The 22571-nt window shown below is 39.5% G+C and overlaps 1 protein-coding gene across 1 annotated transcript in view; it reads left to right on the plus strand.

The window, feature by feature from the left end:
- LOC122792862 (peroxidasin homolog) overlaps positions 1-22571 on the plus strand; it is a 1098019-nt gene that overhangs the window by 1054109 nt on the left and 21339 nt on the right. The window contains exon 14 of the mRNA XM_044060421.1: positions 17638-17751. Coding sequence (XP_043916356.1) covers positions 17638-17751 — 114 coding nt within the window. The remainder of the gene's footprint in view (positions 1-17637; positions 17752-22571) is intronic.

The following is a 22571-nucleotide window of genomic DNA, read 5'->3' on the forward strand; positions in this document are numbered from 1 at the left end:
CAGAAGCACTCAACTCAAACCACTTCTCCTTGCACTGCAGTTCTAATTATAATATATTCAGCTTTATTAAAGTACCAAGTAACATGCTGAAAGTAGAAATCTATGTGATGCCCCACTTGTAAAAATGTTTCTTATCCAAAAAGACCTGCTGCCTGACAACTTGTTTCATGGGGAAAACATGATAAAAGTAAAAAATGAAAAGCAAACAAGAAACAAGCTCAAGATACATTGCTTAAAGGATTACTGTACAGGTTATGGACCACATATGATTGGCATTCTGTTTAGTTTACGGGTAAAGTCTGTAGAGATGACTGGAAGTCTCCAACAAGTGTAATGAGCTTTTTAAAATAATGGAATCCTGTCCTTTAATACCAAAGGCTTATACATTATCTAGTCAAGTATTCTCTGCATGGCAACAACAGAAAGGCTTTCAATGTTGGCAATTCTTTAACAGTATGCTTATTAAAGCTTACTTGCATCTTACGATCTCAGACAAGCTTACCTTATGGTCATTAAAGCATTGCTACTTAAACACAGAGCAACAGGCACTTTGAGTAATAAGCATAAATCTGAGTAATAAGCATAAATCAACAGTACAAAAATATGACAGAAACCAGACCATTCTGCAAAATCAAGGACAGATGAAAAGCCACTGTAGTACTTATGCAGTGTGTCCTCCCCATCCAAAGTAGATACAACTACTCCTTGCCTTGCTTGGACACATCCAGAGTCACTACCTGGGGGAGTGGGGTGCAACAAGCATGTCACAATTTGAAATCTCTCTGGCTGACTGTGATGGCCCTGACACATTTGTCATACCTCTCAACCTCAAGAGCAAGAAATCTGGACAAAGCCATACACAGAAGTGGGACAAAGGCCCAAAAATAAGGACAATTTTTAAATATTGCTCTAATAAACTTAGAAAGATAATAGAATAGGTCTTGCATTAGTATGAATTTTCTGAAGGGTACAAAATCTGAAACTCAAATGTCTGTCATTTTCTAACTTCAGTCTTTAGTGATTTGTCACTAACTTGCCAAAAAACACAACTTTATGAAAAATGGACCAAAAATATGATGCAAAAATATAAAATAGACACACAATACAGCTGCTACCTGTCAAAGAAGGGACACTTTAATATTAGTACTGCTACCTTGAGCAGCTGACAAAATAAAATAATCTACATGCATTTCAAGTAATCTATAACTTTGATTATTACAGTTATTTCTTAATTGTAAACCCTCCATGTTTTCTTCCAAAATTGCTATTTTGCGGAGGGATTATTAGGGGGAAGAGCAACATTTTGAGCCAAAAATTGGGGACAGTTGAGAGGTTGGCTATGCCTAATTCTATAAAGCAATTTATTTGCATGTACCTCTCAACCTGTTAATGCAGTAAATCTGAACAAGGCCAAATATATTGGGGGCACATATAAACAGTACTAAAAATTGCTCTTGTATAAATTGAGACAGTTGATAGAACAGCTCATGCTTTTACATGCATTTTTCTGAAGGTTATGAAGTCTGAAACTTATTATTTAGTGACTTAATTCCTAAATGATTTGCCAGAAAACTACAAATTTTATGAAGAACAAACCAAAAATAAGAAGCAAAAATCTATTCATTCTTTGAAAATCTGGACAGTTGGGAGGTATAGTTCAGCTGGGCCTGTCTGAGTTTGCTGCCCTTCCCCCCTGACAAAATAATGGTTGAATGGAGCCTCTGCAGCCATTCCAATGAACCATTACTTGGCTATTTCACTCCATTTACCATAAACACTAATGTGCATACTGCTTTACTTCTATGATGAGTTGGACTTCATTTGAAAGTTTTATTTTGTATTTTACAGCACAAACACTAAGTCATCTGTTAAACAAAGCAATGCAGTCTCACAATGAAAACTTAGCATTAAAACTTCTCTGCCCTTGAAACTCACATTCATTGAAACAGCATTGAAACCCACATTCAAAGAAAATACATTTTGCCAGTGGCAGATAAAGATTAATTTTGGGCTGTTTTCAAATCATAGGCCCCTTGCATATGAAACATACATGTGCTCTTTGATACACCTTCCTCATTGTACTAAAATTATATTCCTTGTACAATACAGTACACTTGTTAGAGGGTGTTTTAAATTTGTTTTGAACATTTTTCCAGTAAGCAATGAAACAAACCATATGCACCCATAATGGCAAAACTGCCCAGTTGAGAACATTTATCATAAAAAAGTCTACTCAGCCTTCCACAGTCCACCATTATTAGTAAATATACACAATTCTACAGTCCACCATTATTAGCAAATATGCACAATTCCACAGTCCACCATTATTAGTAAATATGCACAATTCTACAGTCCACCATTATCAGTAAATATGCACAATTCTACAGTCCACCTTTATCAGTAAATATGCACAATTCTACAGTCCATTATCAGTAAATATGCACAATCTCTGAAGTAAGACATCTAAATAATTCCACATTAAAGAAATCTGTAACTAATGAAGCGGTTGCTGCTAGCAATCACCTTTATATTTCATGGTTTCATCGAAAAATAAAGTGTCTGTTGCCCCTCAGGAATAAATTGCCTATATTACATTAAAAATGATAAGCTAGTAATAATATTGCAAGAGGAAATGGATGGCAAACTGATAACAGACTCATAGTTAGTATCTTCACCAAGGAGAACATTCTCAGTATGGCAGCATCCACCCCTTGTGGGAGTAGAACCCACAGCCTTCTGCATCAAAAGCAAGTACACAACCTGTTGTGCTATAGTATTAACTAGGCAAAGCACTAAACTTCTATTCCCCTGCAGCTCTCAGCTCCTTGTAAAATCTACTCAATACTCAACTGCATCTCAACTTCGCAGCTCAAGAAAACTGGAAAAAGACAAAATGTATTTGGGGGGGGGGGGTCAAAAGCCCAAAAACCAGGGACACATTAAACATTGCTTGTATAATCTTGGAAAGTTGCTAGAATAAAATGTTGTGTTGCCAGCATACATTTTACTGCCAAGGTCCCTGAGCAAAAAACAGTCAGAGTAACATACCACTACGCCACATCAGTTATTTTGTAAAAGAGAAGAAGACTGAAACTTAAATGGCTATCATTTAGTGAATTCAGTTCTCACCATAGCTGTCAACCTCTTAGTACAAAACACCTGGACAAACCCAGTAATGAGGGAATACAGCCCTCAAACATATTCAGTGAATTCAGTTCTTGCCATAGCTGTCAACCTTAGCACAAAAACCTGGGCGAAGCCAATAATGGGGGAATACAGTCCCAAAAATAGGGACAAATTTAAAATATTCATCTTATAAACTTATAAAATTGCTAGAAAAAAAGGTTGTGCTACTATGTATTCTGAAGAACATGAAGTTTGAAATTCAAATGCCGGTCAATTTTACTGCTGACAGAACAAAAACAATTTTCAGCAGAGACGCAGGGATTAATACTGCAGACATGTCTTTGTAAAATGACAGGGCACCAGAGCAAATCCACACAAACACAGGGAGGAGATGCAGACTCCACACAGAAGCCACCCCAACCAAGAATCAAACCAGAAAACCTATAGCTGTGAGGCAACAATACTACCACTGCACCATCAAATATGTAAGGAATTAAACATTCAGAAACCTGAAGTCTGAAATTCAAATGCCTGTCAATTTTACTGCAGACAGAACAAAAACTATTTTCAGCAGAGACGCAGGGATTAATACTGCAGACACGTCTTTGTAAAATGGCAGGGCACCAGAGCAAATCCACACAAACACAGGGAGGAGATGCAGACTCCACACAGAAGTCACCCCAACCAAGAATCAAACCAGAAAACCTACAGCTGTGAGGCAACAATACTACCACTGCACCATCAAATATGCAAGGAATTAAACATTCAGAAACCTGAAGTCTGAAATTCAAATGCCTGACAATTTTACTGCAGACAGAACAAAAACAATTTTCAGCAGAGATGCAGGGATTAATACTGCAGACATGTCTTTGTAAAATGGCAGGGCACCAGAGCAAATCCACACAAACACAAGGAGGAGATGTAGACTCCACACAGAAGCCACCCCAACCAAGATTCAAACCAGAAAATCTATAGCTGTGAGGCAACAATACTACCACTGCACCATCAAATATGCAAGGAATTAAACATTCAGAAACCTGAAGTCTGAAATTCAAATGCCTATCAATTTTACTGCGGACAGAACAAAAACAATTTTCAGCAGAGACGCAGGGATTAATACTGCAGACACGTCTTTGTAAAATGGCAGGGCACCAGAGCAAATCCACACAAACACAGGGAGAAGATGCACGCTCAACACAGAAGCCACCCCAACCAAGAATCAAACCAGAAAACCTATAGCTGTGAGGCAACAATACTACCACTGCACCATCAAATATGCAAGGAATTAAGCATTCAGAAACCTGAAGTCTGAAATTCAAATGCCTGTCAATTTTACTGCGGACAGAACAAAAACAATTTTCAGCAGAGACGCAGGGATTAATACTGCAGACACATCTTTGTAAAATGGCTGGGCACCAGAGCAAATCCACACAAACACAAGGAGGAGATGCAGACTCCACACAGAAGCCACCCCAACCAAGAATCAAATCAGAAAACCTATAGCTGTGAGGCAACAATACGACCACTGCACCATCAAATATGCAAGGAATTAAACATTCAGAAACCTGAAGTCAGAAATTCAAATGCCTGTCAATTTTACTGCGGACAGAACAAAAACAATTTTCAGCAGAGACGCAGGGATTAATACTGCAAACACGTCTTTGTAAAATGGCAAGGCACCAGTTCAAATCCACACAAACACAAGGAGAAGATGCAGACTCCACACAGAAGTCACCCCAACCAAGAATCAAACCAGAAAACCTACAGCTGTGAGGCAACAATACTACCACTGCACCATCAAATATGCAAGGAATTAAACATTCAGAAACCTGAAGTCTGAAATTCAAATGCCTGTCAATTTTACTGCTGACAGAACAAAAACAATTTTCAGCAGAGCCACGGGGATTAATACTGCAGACACGTCTTTGTAAAATGGCAGGGCACCAGAGCAAATCCACACAAACACAGGGAGGAGATGCAGACTCCACATAGAAGCCACCCCAACCAAGAATCAAACCAGAAAACCTATAGCTGTGAGGCAACAATACTACCACTGCACCATCAAATATGCAAGGAATTAAACATTCAGAAACCTGAAGTCTGAAATTCAAATGCCTGTCAATTTTACTGCGGACAGAACAAAAACAATTAAATGGCAGGGCACCAAGCAAACAGGCACACAAACACAGGGAGGAGATGCAGACTCCACACAGAAGCCACCCCAACCAAGAATCAAACCAGCAAACCTATAGCTGTGAGGCAACAATACTACCACTGCACCATCAAATATGCAAGGAATTAAACATTCAGAAACCTGAAGTCTGAAATTCAAATGCCTGTCAATTTTATTTAACATTTGTTAATCAGGACAGTCTGACTTGGAACAAAAAAACAATTTTCAGCAGAGGCCCAGGAAGAAATAATGCAGACATGTCTTTGTAACATGGGAGGACACAAAAGCAAACCCACACAAACACAGGGAGAATATAACAGACCCCACAAAGAAGGAACCCCAGCCAAGAATCAAACCTGAGAACCTGCAGCTGTGAGGCAACAATGCTACTACTACACCATCAAATATCAAGCATTGCAACATTTACAAACCACAGATATTATGAGGAACAGATCAGATCAAATATGAGGCAAAAATCTGCATTTTTTTTACAAATGGTGGTGGGTAGGGAACTCAAGTCTTTAACACCTGCATACAGGGTACAGGGTTCAAGCCTGAGGTATTCCCTACCACACCACCATGAGCACCTGGGGCATTTACACACACACACACACACACAGAGTTTAAAACAAGCACCATACACATGCAAAAAGTATAAAACAAGCACCATACACACACAAAATGTATAAATTAAGTACCATACACACACAAAATAAGTAAAAAGCATACATTGTAAAGGTAAAAGGCACAATACAATTACCTGTCCATTCTCCATAATATCCAGCTAACGTACATCCTGCCCGCGCAATATCCAAAGACCTGTGAGATCCCTGAAATCAAACCTCCCAATGAGACTGTTCCTGACTGCTGCTGTTGCAGTCCGGCCTTGATACATCCTCCCAGTGTGTCTGTGCACAGACGTCTCTATGGGGACTGCCGGAATGCCTGGAGCATGCGCATAGACGCGCAGTAGTCCGCAAAAATTTAAAAAAACTTTTTTTTTTTGTTCTGAGGGGGCTGCAGTCCGGCAGTCCAATAGCACGGGCTGCCCCTGTATATATATATATATATATATATATATATATATATATGTGTGTATATATAGACACAAAGATTTTAATATGTAAGGGGGTGAGATGAAGGCATCTGATAGAGTTACAATGGTGCTTGCCACCCTCCAAAAACTGTTTTAGTGATTTCCCCCAAAATGCTCCACAGGTAAATGTTTGTGGAGCTATGTCTGTGGCGAGTCTAATTTCTGTCTTTTGTAGTAGATCCCTTGTATACCATTTGTATATCATGTTACATAGGGTAATAAACAAAAGTTATGCACTCACCATAACTATGCATCTGTGTTGTTCATTTTCATTCTTCCTCAAAGAATGGGTCTCATATCCAACCCTCTGATCCACCTCAGCTGCTTTTCACTAGATTCTAGGATCTAACTCGCAAGCTCCTCCCTTTACCCATAATGCCCCTGACCACTGTACCACCTCAGATTGAGTTTGCTGTTGCTATATAATAACCCAAATACAGAGCATAATAATAATAATAGTAATAATAATAATAATAATAATAATAATAATAATAATAATAATAATGCAGAGAAATAGAATAGTAACAGAATAGGGACTCAAACAAGAACTGTGCTTCCTAACATTGTAAAATGTAACAGTTAATTTCCAAAGATATGGATGAGGGAAGGTGGGGGGGGTTGAGGAAGAATGAAAATGGACAACACAGATGCATAGTTAGGGTGAGTATATAATGTTATATCTGATGTTGTCATTTTTATTCATTCCTCAACAAATAGGACAACATCCCCAGCTGCAGTAACCTTGGGTGGCCCTCATGGAAGGATATTCCAGATTACCACAGAACCAAATGCAGCCCTGTTTTGAGGATGATATCCATCTTTTAATGAGAAATATGAGCATTAGACCAAGTGGCAGTTGCACAAATATCATCAGTAGAAGTTCTGGACCAAAATACAGGTGAAGCTGCCATTGACCTAGCTGAGTGTGCTTTCTCTCATGGAATAAACATAAGAAATACAACTCAGTATCCATTTGGCTAGTGTAGTTTTAGATGCAGGTTTTCTCAATTTGTTATTGGCAAAAGAAACAAACAATTAGTCAGTCTTTCTAAATGTTTTCATCCTATCAAGATGAAAACAAAGTTGCCTATGCACATCTAAAAGGTGAAGCATGTATTCTCCTTTGTTGTCAAATTTAGGAAAGAAAACTGGTAAGTTGATCACTTGGTTGGTGTTTGCTCCTGAGGCAATTTTGAGTACAAAGGAAGGATTAGAATATAAAGTAACCAGATATTTTTGGAAAATTAAATAAGGCAGTTTTGAAGACAGTCCTTGGAGTTCAGAGGCTTACCTCACACAAGTTATAGACACAAAAAATACTGTTTTCCAAGAAATAAATTTGAAATCTGCCTTAGCTGAGGTTCAAGGGTCTATATTACATTATCCAAGTTTCAAAACTTCGAATCTGATATGGTTGACACCATATAATCAAAGTCTTGAAACATCGAAAATGTAATAAAACAAAACAACCTACAAAAACAAACCATTTAAACACTCTAAGCAGGGGTCAAGCGCCCCTGCACCCCCCACGGGGGTGCACCACCCCCGCTATTTAAATGTACCAACTCAGAGATCGCACTACAGTGCAGAAAAGGGAAATCTTCACTTTTCATGCTGTATGGAGATCTCCGTTAAAAAATTCGAAGTTTCAAAATTTTGATCATATGGTGTCGACCATATCAGATTTGACGTTTTGAAACTTTGATCTTGTGATATAGACCCAAGGTTCAAAAGGGGATCATATCTTCTTCTTCTTCTTTTGGCTGCTCCCGTTAGGGGTCACCACAGCAGATCAACTGTTTCCATTTCTTTCTGTCCTCTGCATCTTGCTCTGTCACACCAACCACCTGCATGTCCTCTCTCACCACATCCATAAACCTTATCTTAAGCCTTCCTCTTTTCCTGTTACCTGGAAGCTTCATCCTTAGCATCTTTTTCGCAATATACTCTGCATCCTTCCTCAGCACATGTCCAAACTAATGTAATCTGGCCTCTCTGGCTTTGTCTCCAAACCTTCCAATGTGGGCTGACCATCTAATATACTTATTCCTAATCCTGTCCATCCTCGTCACACCCAGTGTAAATCTTAACATCTTCAACTCTGGCACGTCAAGCTCTGACTCCTGCCTTTTTTTCAATGCCACTGTCTCCAACCCATATAACATAGCTGGTCTCACTACCCTCTTGTAGACCTTCCCTTTCACTCTTACTGGTACTTGCCTGTCACAAATCACTCCTGACACTCTTTTCCACCCATTCCAACCTGCCTGTACTCTCTTCTTCACCTCTCTTCCACACTCACCATTACTCTGAACTGTTGATCCCAAGTACTTAAACTCATCCACCTTCGCCACCTCTACTCCCTGCATCCTAACCATTCCTCTATCCACCCTCTCATTCACACACATATATTCTGTCTTAGTCCTGCTGACCTTCATTCCTCTTCTCTCTAGAGCATATCTCCACCTCTCCAGGGTCTCCTCCACCTGTTCCCTACTCTCACTACAGATCACAATGTCATCTGCAAACATCATAGTCCATGGGGTCTCCTGTCTGATCTCATCTGTCAACCTGTCCATCACCACTGCAAACAAGAAAGGGCTCAGAGCCATTCCTTGATGTAATCCCACCTCCACCTTAAACGCATCCATCACTCCCACCACAGACCTCACCTCTGTCACAATACCCTCGTACATATCCTGTACCATTCTTACATACTTCTCTGACACTCCCGACTTCCTCATACAATACCACAACTCCTCTCTAGGCACCCTGTCATATACTGTCTCTAAATCCACAAAGACACAATGCAACTCCTTCTGACCTTCTCTGTACTTCTCCATCAACACTCTCAGAGCAAACACCGCATCTGTAGTGCTCTTTACTGGCATGAAACTATACTGCTGATCACTAATCATCACCTCCCTTCTTAACCTAGCTTCCACTACTCTTTCCCATAACTTCATGCTGTGATCGATCAGTTTAATCCCTCTGTAGTTACTACAACTCTGCACATCACCCTTATTCTTAAAAATCGGTACCAAAACACTTTTTCTCCATTTCTCAGGCATCCTCTCACTTTCCAAGATTTCCTTAAACAATCTAGTTAAAAACCCCACTGCCATTTCACCTAAACGCAGCCATGCTTCCACAGGTATGTCATCTGGACCAACAGCCTATACGTTCTTCATCTTCTTCATAGCTATCCTTACTTCCTCCTTGCTAATCCACTGTACTTCATGATTCACTATCCACACATCATCCAACCTTCTCTCCCTCTCATTCTCTTCATTCATCAACCCCTCAAAGTACTCTTTCCATCTGCTCAACACACTCTCCTTGCTTGTGAGTATATTTCCCTCATTATCCTTTATCACCCTTACCTGCTGCACATCTTGTATCAAACTCTGTAAAACAACAGTTAGATCACAAGTTGGGGCGGGATCTTTTATCGGAGGCCTCAGTAAAAAGGTACGTTTAAGGAATGCTTTACATAACTTGGACAAGGCTTAAGGAAAAAGCATTGCCTGATGTGATAGTTGGAGATGGCTGCCAGCTGAACTTTGATTGGGAAGAAACTAGCACTCCTTTGAAAAACTGAAGCAATAGCACTCCTTTGAAAAACTGAAGCAAGAAAATGTAAACATCAAGGATTGGAGCAGTGGAAGGCTCTAGCTCTCTCTGCTGTGCCCAAAAAGAAAAATCTCTTCCATTTATTCTTATAAATCTTTCTTGTAGAATGCTTCTGAGATGAAAATAAAATTTGGTGAACAGGAAAGGAAAGCCTGGAATGTTTAGCCATCATTGGAATTGGAGAACCCTTTGCAGTCAGTCTGAGGCCTGCAATACCCAGATAAATCATCCCTGATGTATGTGAAAGAAGGTCTGGACTGGGGGTCTAGTGTCCATGGTGGGCAAAGTGAATGAGACGAAAGGAAAGGGAACCACACTTGCCAAGGCCAGAAGGGGGCAATGAGGATTACTTTGCTGTTGAACCAGAATGCTTTCTGAAGGAATTTGGGGATTAGAAGTAAGGGAGGGACAAATGTGGACTAGAACATTTCTTGGTGACTGCCCCTGAGGAGGAATTTGGCCAAAGAACCTGTTGCATTTGTTGTTGAGGAGAGAGGCAAATAGATCACAAGAAGGTTGACCCCATTTGTGGAAGGTATTTGCAACTGATTGATTAAGAAATCACTCATGAAGCATCAGGATAATCCTACTGAACTTATCTGCTAAAATGTTGGATTTTCCCAGTATGTGCATTGTTACCAGAAAGTGGTAGAAGGAGATAGCCCACTGTCAGACTCTCATTGCTTCTTGGCAAAGAGGGTAAGATCTGGTTCCCTCTTGTTTGTTGATATACCAAACTGCTGACATATCACCCATTTGGCTAGCAACTGTCTTTAGAATGAATACTTTGAAAGGCCTGTAACACTAGAAAAACTGCTCTCATCTCTAGGATATTTATATGCAAATTAGTCTTTTCTAGGGACCACGTGCCTTGAATTTTCCATCTCAGAAATGTTCCACCCACCCCAAATGGGAGATGACCATGGTCAACATGGAGCTTGGGGAAGGAAGGATAAAGGAATGTTTTGATAAATCTCATCAGACTGAGTCCACCACAGTAGGGAGTCCTTGCAGAAAAGTAGGGAGTCCTTGCAGACTTGAGAAAGTTTTATAAGATGTTGCACGGACTGTTGAAGAATAGAACATTGAACTGCTAGTGTTCATGGAGGATATGCATGTAAAGACGAGAAGTAGGTATCAAGGTAATCGCTGCAGCTTTCAATCCTAGGGCTATCAGAACCATTTTTGCTGGGATAGAGGAGTGAGACAAAATCTGTCTGACATGCAAAATTGGGCAAGAATTGTGTTTTGTTGTAAGACAGTGTGACAATTAGCTGCATCCAGCCAAGCCCCTATAAACTCCAGGACTTGAACTGATTGAAGGTGGGACTTTGGAATATTGATTGTGATTCCCAGGGATTGAGATAATCAGAGTAAGTAATCCCTAGTTTTTACTAGGAGAAGCTTGGTTGGGGTGGTGAGGAGCCAGTCATCTAGATAAGGAAACCCTCTGAATCTATGTGGCCTTAGATGAGCTGTTACCACTGCCATGCATTTGGTGAACACCCTGAGGGCTGTGGTGAGACTGAAGAGCAGGGCTCTGAATTGATAATGACTGGCTCTCCTCCAAAAGTGTAGGTATCTTCAACAGCAACTGTACTAAGCACATCCAATCATCCTTCTATAACAGAGGCAAAAAGGATGGAATCGTGACCATTCGGACTTGGAGTTCTTTACAGACTGGTTTAGATAACAGAGATCCAAGTTAGGTCTGAGGTTTCCTGTTTTCTTTGGCACTAAAAAGAACCTTAGGTAAATTCCAAATCCTCTTTGGTCTGGTGGGACCTCTTGGATGACTCTTGTCTAGCAGCTTTTGAATCTCCAGAGATGCTACCTCCCGCTGATAGAGTGGTACATTAGGGAGATGTTTTCTTTTCATAGAGGGAATTTGTAAAAAGGGAGTGAAATATTCACTAGATACTATTCTTTTTACCCACATATCTTTTATGATGGCAGCCCAGGCTTTTGGGTGCAAACACAACCACCCCCCACTGTCTCAAGAGAAGAACAGTCGGGCAATCCTTCAGGACCACTGAAAGCGTCTATCCAAGAATGAATCTTGGAAGCCAGGGTTTGCACAACCCATCTGTCAAGTGACCAGTGTCTTCTGTTATAATTTTCCCCTCTGCCTCTGAGAGAAAAACCTCTGCTTGAGTTTTGAAAAGGTCCTTGAGATTTCTAGAACAACATCTTCTTACCATGCATGATTTCCTAGAAAAATATGCCTGCAGGATAGAGAAATGGATTCCCATGGCAGACAAGGTCTTTCCATCCTCCTAATTGCAGGAAAGTTTCTCTTTAATTGTGGGGCCAAATAGAAAGGATCTATCAAAGGGAGCATCGATGAATGACACTTTGACAGGCTCCACAAAAATCACATCCAGGCATGTCTCCTACTGGTTATGCCTGAATCTGAAGACCATGAGGAACCCTCAGATGCATGAGAGATTAGCTTCATGGATACATTTGAGGTTGATTGTAGGGTGGCCAGTCTAAAGGAAAAAGCCTTCTCTTGTCTCATCAACATGGACCCAGGGACAGAGTTAGAGAGTTCCTTGATTAAGTCCCTCTGTAACCTAGTGAAGTGAGGCAAATAGTTTAGTGACCATAAGCCAAGGGTCACTGAGGCATAAACTCATTCCCCATACCTGTTCACTGCCCTATCTTTAAGGGGGATATACAGAGGAGCTGTGTTCAGCCAGCTTCTTTTTGGTGGCTGATGCAACAACCATGGCATCTATTTGGATTCCTTACTGCAAAACTGCCTGATTTTAGGTGCTCCAAGAATCTTATCTGGACTCTGTGGGTTCATTTTTACAGTATCTGGTTCCTTCCATGCCTGTCAGGAGACTAGATATATAAGCTCATCCACTGGGGGGGTACACCAAGACATAGATGGGACAGACCCGAAGGCTTCTAGGGGCACCAATTCCTCCTAGAAAGGGATTTTGGAGGACCAACCACATTTTTGGTGCAGGATTTCTAGGATGTTGCTGAAGAAGACATCCCCTGGTGGAGATCTTGGCTACCCTTCTCCTTCATCAAAATCAGTGTCTTCAGTAAAAGATTCCTGAAGATTCCTGAGGGGATTCTTGGTGCCTTCTTTTCACAACCTCTTCCAGGGGACCTCTTCAGTGAGATGTTCTGGAGAGGTATCAGAAGAAGTTCTTAGGGGCTGGCTGACCCTGTGGAGTAGGATGATGAGAATCAGAAACAGGATCCAAAGGGGGAAGAGGGATCGGATCTGAAGTGGTAAGAGTCAAAACAACTCTCAGATGGGAGAAAACCCTTTCCACCACCACCTCAAAGGCCAGGGAAACAGGAGAAGCAAAAGACAATCTAACCAGAACTGAAGCTCTTAAACCAGAGAAACACTGGACTCCCCCAATTCTCCACTCCAATGGAGGAGTCGGAACAAGTTGTTCAGCACCAATTCTCCAAGGGGAAGCAACAGCTCCAAAAGATTGAGAGTCTAAGTCATTTCTTCAGATCTGACTCTGACGCTTTGCCTCTGAGACACATCCTGCTCGGGGGGGGGGGTCAGGGGGGTCAGAGCCAAATGGATCAGAGTTATAGTGGAAGTCGACTATAAAGATATCTTCAGATCTGATGGTTCAACTCCTGGAGATCTTGGGTCCAAGGGCCCTGAAACAGAAGGCTGGATTAGAGAGCTGAAACAAAAGCATGTAGGGGAGATTTAAGGCTCACAGATCCAATGACAGAGCCAGTAAGACCCCCAACTGCATCTGTGTTCTGAGAAATGTTTTCATAATCTTATCCACCTCTGCCTCAGAAAGACTTCAGGAGGACCTGATTGAAGAGGAAGTGGAAGGAGATTGCATGCAAAGACTTCTTGGTGTCTCTTGAAGGAAGGGAGATCTCAGCCTTGGAGACACTGACTTCAGAGAAAAATGAGGGGTTCAGAGCCAAGAAAACCTTAACATCGAAGGTGTAAGATCCAACGGCTTCAGATCTGAGGATTTGGAGATTTAAGTTAGAGGTACACATGTTGGAATAATTTTGGGAGACCTGACAGGAGAGCAATTGCTATGATCCCTGGATTTTGTAGACTTTGATTTCTGTGAGGAGGTTTGAGGCACTGAAGTAGAAGCAATTGAAGAAGGAGCAGAAGCAGAAATAAGGCTCTTAAGCACTTGTTGCTTTGGTCCCTGATAGATCTCACATTAAAGCCCGGACGAATAGTACAATGAATATCCAAGTGAGAGGGGCCTAAACAATAAATTCACTCCCTGTGGGCATTAGAGTTGGGTATTTTGTGCCCACAGGAAGTGTACTTTTTAAATCCAGAAGGCTTTTTAGCCATGTTGAAAACATCACCAAGCTGCAAGCAATCAGTCAAAGAAAGAGAGATTTTGTTTTTTTATATAGTAGAGGAAGAAAAAGTTATACCAGCAATGGTATTAAGATTACCTTATTGAAGGTAAAGTTTAGAAAAGAAATATAAGCAATGGTAAAAAGGAATACCCGAGAATGGTAAATAAAAGGTTAGCAGAAATATAATAAACACAATAAATTTGGTGGGAGTGATTACTCAAATGCACTAGAAATCACAACTAGTATTGGTGACTACTCCAATGAATTAGGTACAGCACTTAAGAACAGAGTAGGCAATACACAATATGCTAATTATGATAAGCATGTTGAGTACACTAGTACTTTTGTTACTTCTTATTTTAAAATATAGTAAATTAGTTGACATGCAGTGGTAGCATTGTTGCCTCCCAGCAAGAGGTTCTCCTGTTCGATTCTCGGCTGGAGCGCCTTCTGTGTGGAGTCTGCATGTCCTCCCCATGGTCGAGTGACGTTCGAAAGACATGGGTAGAATGGGTGTGCCTTCATTGAAGGTTGGGTGTTCAGCTGTCACCACGGCACTGTAAAAATCTACCGCCAATCATTAGCAAGACTGGAGCTCCGCTGTGGCGACCCCTAACCGGGAAAAGCCGAAAAAAGAAGAACAACAACAGTTGACATACTAGATAAAAACTGGCCCCTCTTAATGACAATTTTTCATACTTCAAACATTTTAGGTAGAAGACAAGGATGGTTTACAAGAGGGGGAGGGGATGAATCGTAAGTTTTTGTTTGAAAATTTACCTGACAACAACCCCACTATTTTCCCCATGATGTCTAGTTGTGTTTGTTGTCGATATTGTAAATTTGTGCACAATGGAAGTACAATAAATATTCCGTACAAAAGTGTTACTAGCAGGAGAAAATATAATTGCAAGACTTCCGGTGTTGTTTATATAGCTGTATGTAAATCATGCCTTGCATTTTATGTGGGGAAAACAGAGAAAATGAAAGGAATGAACTTATGAGCACTTATAAAATATCAGAAATAAAATTACTAATGCTTTATACAAACACATTGAAATTAACCCTGAACAAACTTTTATTTTCTTTGTTGTGGAACAACTAACTCATTTTCCAAGAGGGGGACCTTGGGATTTATTATTTGAAAAAAGGGAACATTTGTGGCAACTTTTTTTACACTCTTATAAATTACCAGGACTGAAAGAGATGGTGTCTATTTCCTGCTTATTAAAATTAAAACCTTAAATTTATGGATTTTATATAAATGGTGTTATTTATATTTAATTGTATTTAATTATATTTGTTTCACACATTTTGTGTTCACTAATTAATTAATTTTTACTATGTTTTAATTGTATATGAATGCACTGGCGCTTATTTGAGGCATTCTGCCTGGGTGTGATTTGTTCTGAAGAAGTCCTGCGATAACTGGGGATGAAAACGTTAATAAACATTTACTATTTTATACATTCAACAGCAGCTTGTTTTTCCATCACTGAGTGGATTTGTTTATCTGGTTTGTCTTGAGTTTTGTGATACATGAAGACTCCTGCCAATGGATCAAAGACTTCTTTTCAAACAGAGTAAGATTAACTTAGGAATCCCCTTTACTAATTCTGCACCCCTCTTCAAAGGGGTACCACAATGGGTCTATTTTCCCATCGCAATTATTCTCAGTTTTCATTAATAATCTCCCATATGACCTTCAATAAATAACAATCATATGCTGATGACATGGTCATCTTATGATCAAGCCAGTATCACCTTAAGATACAAACTGACCTCCAGAATGACTTAAACTCACTCAACAAATAGCTTCTCCAATACATGCTATTATTAAATACCTTTAAAACAAAAGCAGTGCTCTTCAGTACTTATGAAAGGCCAGCCAAAGCTCCAATTGCAATTAACATCAGAGCTATAAACAACTCCCTTATAGCATTCAAACTGTCATTCACGTACTTGGGAATTTTCTAGACCCGATATATAACTTACAGGAACACAATAAAAAAATATAGAAAAAAATACTATTTTTACATTTCTGGGCAAGGAGACTCTCCACATGTTTTACAGCCCTCAGCTAGAGTAGCCATAGGTAATGGTTACCATTGGTCCAGTTAGAATACAGTTTATGCATCACTGTAATAACTTCAAGGAAAAAAAAAAACACTACAAACGATTCCCTGTAAAATATACCATTTCATTACAATTCCATCCCGTAAGGAGCATCATTGCATTACTTATAATAAGGCCATCTGGCTATCAATAAAATAAAGATATAACATCCTGCTGGCTTCAGTGCTCTATAAAACCCTTAGTCCTGACAGGTTTGTCTCCACTAGCATACCAACCCATTCCAGAAACTTCAGCATACAGCCTCAGGCATGTTTCACAATCCACCCTGATCTGATAGAACATGTAACTAAACTACATTGCATCAATCATGCCTTCTCCACAATAGCTCCCAAACTGTGAGACATACTACCAATTTATCTATAAAAACATCCTTCTAACACCATATTTAGGTCCCAGCTCAAAAAATACCTAATCACCTAAGTTCAATGCCAGTGCCAACGAACAGATCATATCAAATAAATCACACTATCATCTCTTATCTAATCATCCTCTCTCCTCCAAAAATAGCTATCTTGGCACTTCTGATGAAGTCTCTAGCCTCACACTTCTCCAACCCTCATTTTCCCTTTTTTTTTTTTTGTGGTGGAGGGGGGTTAGTTCTACTCCTATGACACTATTGTACATCAATGTAAGCTCTAACAAATATAACACCCACATTTGTATTTCACTGTCATTTGTAAAATGCTAGTGTGTAATTAGTTCTCTTGTTATCTCTTTTCAAATTGATATATTCACCCAGGTTGTGCCTGCAACCGGCCCACTAAGATCAGTACTCTATCATGGTAAAATAAAATACAATAAAATTATCTATACATATAGAGTACACATTATGATTTTTTTCCATAAACAACTTCTTTATGCCTTAGTGACAATTTAAATGAGTCAGAATTGAAAGAAAATACTGAACTGTTAGTGGAAGCAAATATGTCTGTTAGTAAACTATTCAGCAGAGCAATCTAAAATGCTATTTCTCCTTTGGACTCATTTTCATTAGTGAAGCATATGACTGGCTGACAATATAAACTGTGCAGAGTTATCCATGATGGTGAGAGATGGATAAAGTATGCCATCCACTTCGCAGTACTTCACCTAGAAGCATTTTGTGAACATTTGATTAACGTATCATTTTGTCCTACAGATAAATAAACTGGAGGCTCACCTTAGACGAGAAGGCTGCACTGATGAAAGGGGTATCCATCACAGAGAAGATGAACACTGGTCAAAAGAAGAATGTGTCAGCTGTCATTGTAAGGTATGTCTTAATTATAAATTCATTTAGCTGTTATTCACAGGTCTCTCTAGTGGTGTAGAAAATCATACAACATAGTAAAGATCATAACTACTTTATTACTTAGCTCCACTTAAAAAAGTAGATACAGCTTTCATAGCAAATCACTTAGCCTTCTAAATCACAATGAAACAGTTTCTAAACCTGCAGATTAACTGTTGTGTATATATGAAATTATGTTACATTTTCTCTCTTAAGAATGATGAAATATGCGAGTGACACACTGTCTATGAAAGAAGCTGAAACTATTGTTTGTGATATTTAATGAATGATGATGAAACCCATGTCAGGACTTGTATATTTATTATTTCATTTATTTATTTACTATAGTTTCACACCATACCCGTCGCAGTTTTTAATCCATTAGTATGAGAGCCACTAAATGTCCATTGCATTCGGTTCACAATGAACATTTGCGTTTTCTTTATCTGTTTTCTCATATGGTCAATTACAAAATGTGTCAAAATCAAAAACATATTTTTTTGTCACAGCGGTGCATCTAAAAATGACTATTTTGTGTACTAGAAGGAGATGTTTTCAAGCATTTGAAATGTTCAGCTGGAAAACAATTTCTCTGTGACTCTGCAAACAAAACTTCAATATTCAGTTGCCATTGTACCTTTTCTACTAATATAACTGAGGTACATCAGTAATTACATATCTAAATGTATATATGATTATATTTTACTACATTGCTGACTCACTAAATTGGCATATACTACATCAACCACAAATGGTCAAAACTCAATCAACTGAAAAAAAAAATCAATGTTTTATGCAGAGGAGGCTATCCTCCTTGCACCCGCTATGTGGAGGGAGGGCTGCTCCCCCACACCCGTGCTAAAACATAGGTTTATAGATATATACTAGGCTAATGATCACAAGGGCCTTTACAAACCTAGATATGCTTCCCAAATGTATCCAACAGGTTTTTTGGTGCTGTAGATTTTTATGAGTATATTTTAGGGTTATATGCATGGTAGAGTATGAGGGGTCAAGCACTTACAGGCTGCTGCTGTCCATTAGAAACACAGGAGCTAGACCAGAGTACATTTCCCATTTCTCATGCTTTGGTACAGGTTGCACTTGAATAGGGATGGGGGCAAGCGCTGTTTCAACTGGATGGGAAGCCTATTCTCCTGCTATGAGAGCATATTCTCTGCGACATATACCTGTCTCTCCAGCAAGTCCTATTTATATTATAGACAATGTTTATGTTCCTGGATCACGTAGTTATGACTCTGTTTTGTGGCAAAAAGGTCCATCAGAGTGGGATCGAGGATGCCTTGTATTCCAATTTCCAGGCATAGATCACCTCTCAACAATGTATAGGAGAGAAAATACAGGGATAGGGTTTGAGGTGATCGGAAAAGGACATGTTGTTTACACCCTGTATTCTTTTTGTGTGGAACCTCAGTGGAAGTTCCAGTTGTTGCATATTTCTTCTTAGGTACATACAGACAGGGATGTTTCCTTAATAATGGGACTGATGAGGGCCGAATACAAAGGAACAATGATTACCTTGAACTGGATGCCATACCTTTGCTGATAAGTTGAGCAACATAGAATGATTTCCTTGCTACCTTAGACACATGTTGGTCAAAAGCCAGTTTAATGTCTGTATGCATCCCCAAATCCCTGACTACTGGGTCGACCCTTTGATGTATGTCATCAGTGTTAGTTTTCTGTGGTAGCCAACATTCCAAAAGTCAGTATTATGCATTTCTTGGCATTGAGTTTTAAACCTTGATTCTGGCACCACTTATTTGCCTGTATGAGCCCTCCTTAGGGAAATTAGTGTCTTGGGGGAAGTCTATGACAGCTTCTAGTTTGCAATCATCAGCAGACTTGGTTAGCCAGAGCCCCTTGACATTGGCTTTGACCTCCAAGAAGTAGATGCCAAAAAGGTGTGGACCCAGCACAGAACTCTGAAGGACTCTGATAGTGACCAGCCTCTTTGTGGAGGTAGACTTTGTGTTCTCAGGATTGGGGGAGCTTGACATTTTGACAGGTTATCACTTAATAATAGGAAATTTGCCTTAGAATAGTTTCTGCTATGAGGTTAACTGAGGGCACAAGTTTTATTTTTATTTCAAAGGTGATAGCTTTATGGTTTGACCTTACTAGAGAGAATGTTACACTGGCAAGGGGAGGGGTGCATTGTTCTCCCGTATTTGTGAGGACCAGGTCCATTATGTTTGTGCCCATAGTGGGCATGTGGACTATCTAATCCTGGATGTTTGTGATTTCAAAGTCAAGGAATCTCTGAGCCTGCATGTTTGGGGTCTGGTATGATTTCCATTTAATGGTGGGGTAGTTAAAGCCTCCCATTAATTTGTTATTGGGTTGAATGGTGAATGTCTCCAGTACATCTAAGTACCATAAATTGTAAATGGCCACATCAGTACTGCAAGATATTCAGTATCTGTAAGGAGAACATCATGTCTTTCTCCTTCAGACTGGAAATCCAGAACATTTCTGGATCACAAAATACTGGGGAAAGGGCATAATCCAATTCCTCATTGTGTAGTAATCTCATAAAACATGCAATTAACTGGTAGTTTGATAAAATATCCTTCTTAACGAAACATTCCTCATAACATACTGAACTATCTCTCTCTCTATGTATGTATGTATATATGAGCAGCTCATGAATCACTGAACTAAATAGATAAAATAGGGAAAAAAATGAAAGTTATGTACTTACCATAATGGCAGATCCATGTCTTATTTTCATCTGGTTCATCATATGGGCTATTGGATCTGGTCAGTTTTATCCACGGAGTCTTATACCACAGTACTGAATCTGAGAGCTCTGACTTCTCCCCTGCCCACAATTTCTCTCACCTGTCTGAATTATCTCAGCTCAAGTTTGCTGGATGACTTCAATTAGTGATACATTATGCAGGAAATAATAAAGAAAGGGAAAACAGAGACCACTATATAAGAGGTACAAAAGGTCAGACAGGGTCCAGAGAAGGTCTGGTCAATCCCTAGAAATAATACGTGGCAATTTGTCTGGGAGGAGGAGGGAGGGAAGCTGAACCAGATGATAATAAGACAACACAGATCTATTGTTATGGTAAGTATATAACTTTCGTATCCAATATTGTCTGTTTTCATTTGATTCAGCATGTGGCAGAGATTCACAAGCTACCCAACATTGGTCTGGGTGGACTCAAGGAAGGATATTCCTGAGTTTGACATACCCAAAAGATGTGTAAATCCTACACTGCACATGAGATACAAAGGTATCAGTTGAAGAGCAAGTTCACTGCAGTGCATATGTAACTGGCAGGCACTCCTTTTGCAAATGTTGTTGACGTTGCCAGTGCCGTTGTAGAATGAGCCTTAGGCTTTGATTTTAAGGACAGACCATTTGACCTATAAACAAATGGAATGCAATCTACTATTTATTTTGATAGGGTTACTTTAGACACATATTGTCCATATTTTGTCTTGGAGAAGGATATGAACCATTGGTCTGATTTTCTGAAACTCTCAGTATGATGAAGATAGAACCTAAGTTGCCTATGGACATCTAAGGTATGTAGGGTATATTCTCTTTTGGTAACAAAATTTGCAAAAGAAAACTGGCAAATGAATCTGTTGGTTCAAGTTCGATTCCAAAGTTGCTTTAGGAAAAAAAAGAGGGACTGGATCATGAACTGGGGGTCTCATTAAGAATATTTCTTTATGGAAGGCCTTGGTCACTTTAAGAGAAGCAAGAAGCATGGGATATGCCATTGTGTGAATGTGAAAATTTTTGAGTGTGGCTTTTTGACTTTGTAACTAACAGATTTAATAGAAACTCCACAATCTCATGTAAATGTCCTGAAAAAGGGTCTAGCCCATTTGAAAAAGCCCATACTGAAAAACATTTTAATTTACTTTTATAAATCTTCTTGCTGAGTTCCTTTGAGAAGAGGAGATTATATGGACTACTGGTCCAGAAAGCCTGGCATCTCTGGCAACTGTTAAAATTGGAAAAACCATGAGGTCAGATTCTGGGCCTTGGAATCCAGTAGGAGGTAGCCCAGATGGGTGACTGAGGAGATACAGAATGGGATCCAGAACTCATGGTAGGTGTAGAAGATGAAACCAAAGAAGGGGGAACTATACCTGCCAAGGCTAAAAGGGGGCAATGAGCATTTATTTATTTATTTATTTATTTATTTATTTATTTATTTATTTGTTTATGTTATTTTATTTGGCATTTGTTGACTGGGTTAGTCCAACTGAGCTGTAACCCTTTTTCAGCAGAGGACTAGGTGAAAAGCTCCAAAGGGAGTACATATGCATAAAATAGTAAAATATAAAAATGTAAGTACATAGTTTACAATAGAGGAAGTAAAAGCATTAAAGTTATACACAAACATATACCAATGTATACCAACATGTCTAGCAGTGCAATCACTGAAGTAGTAAAACCGTAGTACAAAATAGAAATATGTTCAAGCATTTGAGCAGTGCTGATTACTAGTTAAAGTAGGTAGGTCCAAAACAAGTTTTAGTAGTCAGTTAAAAACAAATTTGAGTAGCTTGTTAAAACAGATAGTCTAAGCTATTTACAAGTAAGTCTCACTGTACAGCTGTTGAGTAAGGATGAGAGAGAAAAGGGGGGAGGTAGGATAGACAGAGCAGAAGAGATGAGGGTAGACAGTTTAAGGAGGGTTTTTATAGTGACAGGTCCAGGCACTTTTTAGAAAGGTTTTGGTAGCAGTTTTGAATTGTCGTGGGTGCTTAGTACTTCTAATATCCAGGGGAAGTTTATTCCAAGATAG

The sequence above is a fragment of the Protopterus annectens genome, chromosome 2.part0 (genome assembly GCF_019279795.1).
Source record: "Protopterus annectens isolate FY-2018-M chromosome 2.part0, PAN1.0, whole genome shotgun sequence".
Taxonomy (NCBI): domain Eukaryota; kingdom Metazoa; phylum Chordata; order Ceratodontiformes; family Protopteridae; genus Protopterus; species Protopterus annectens.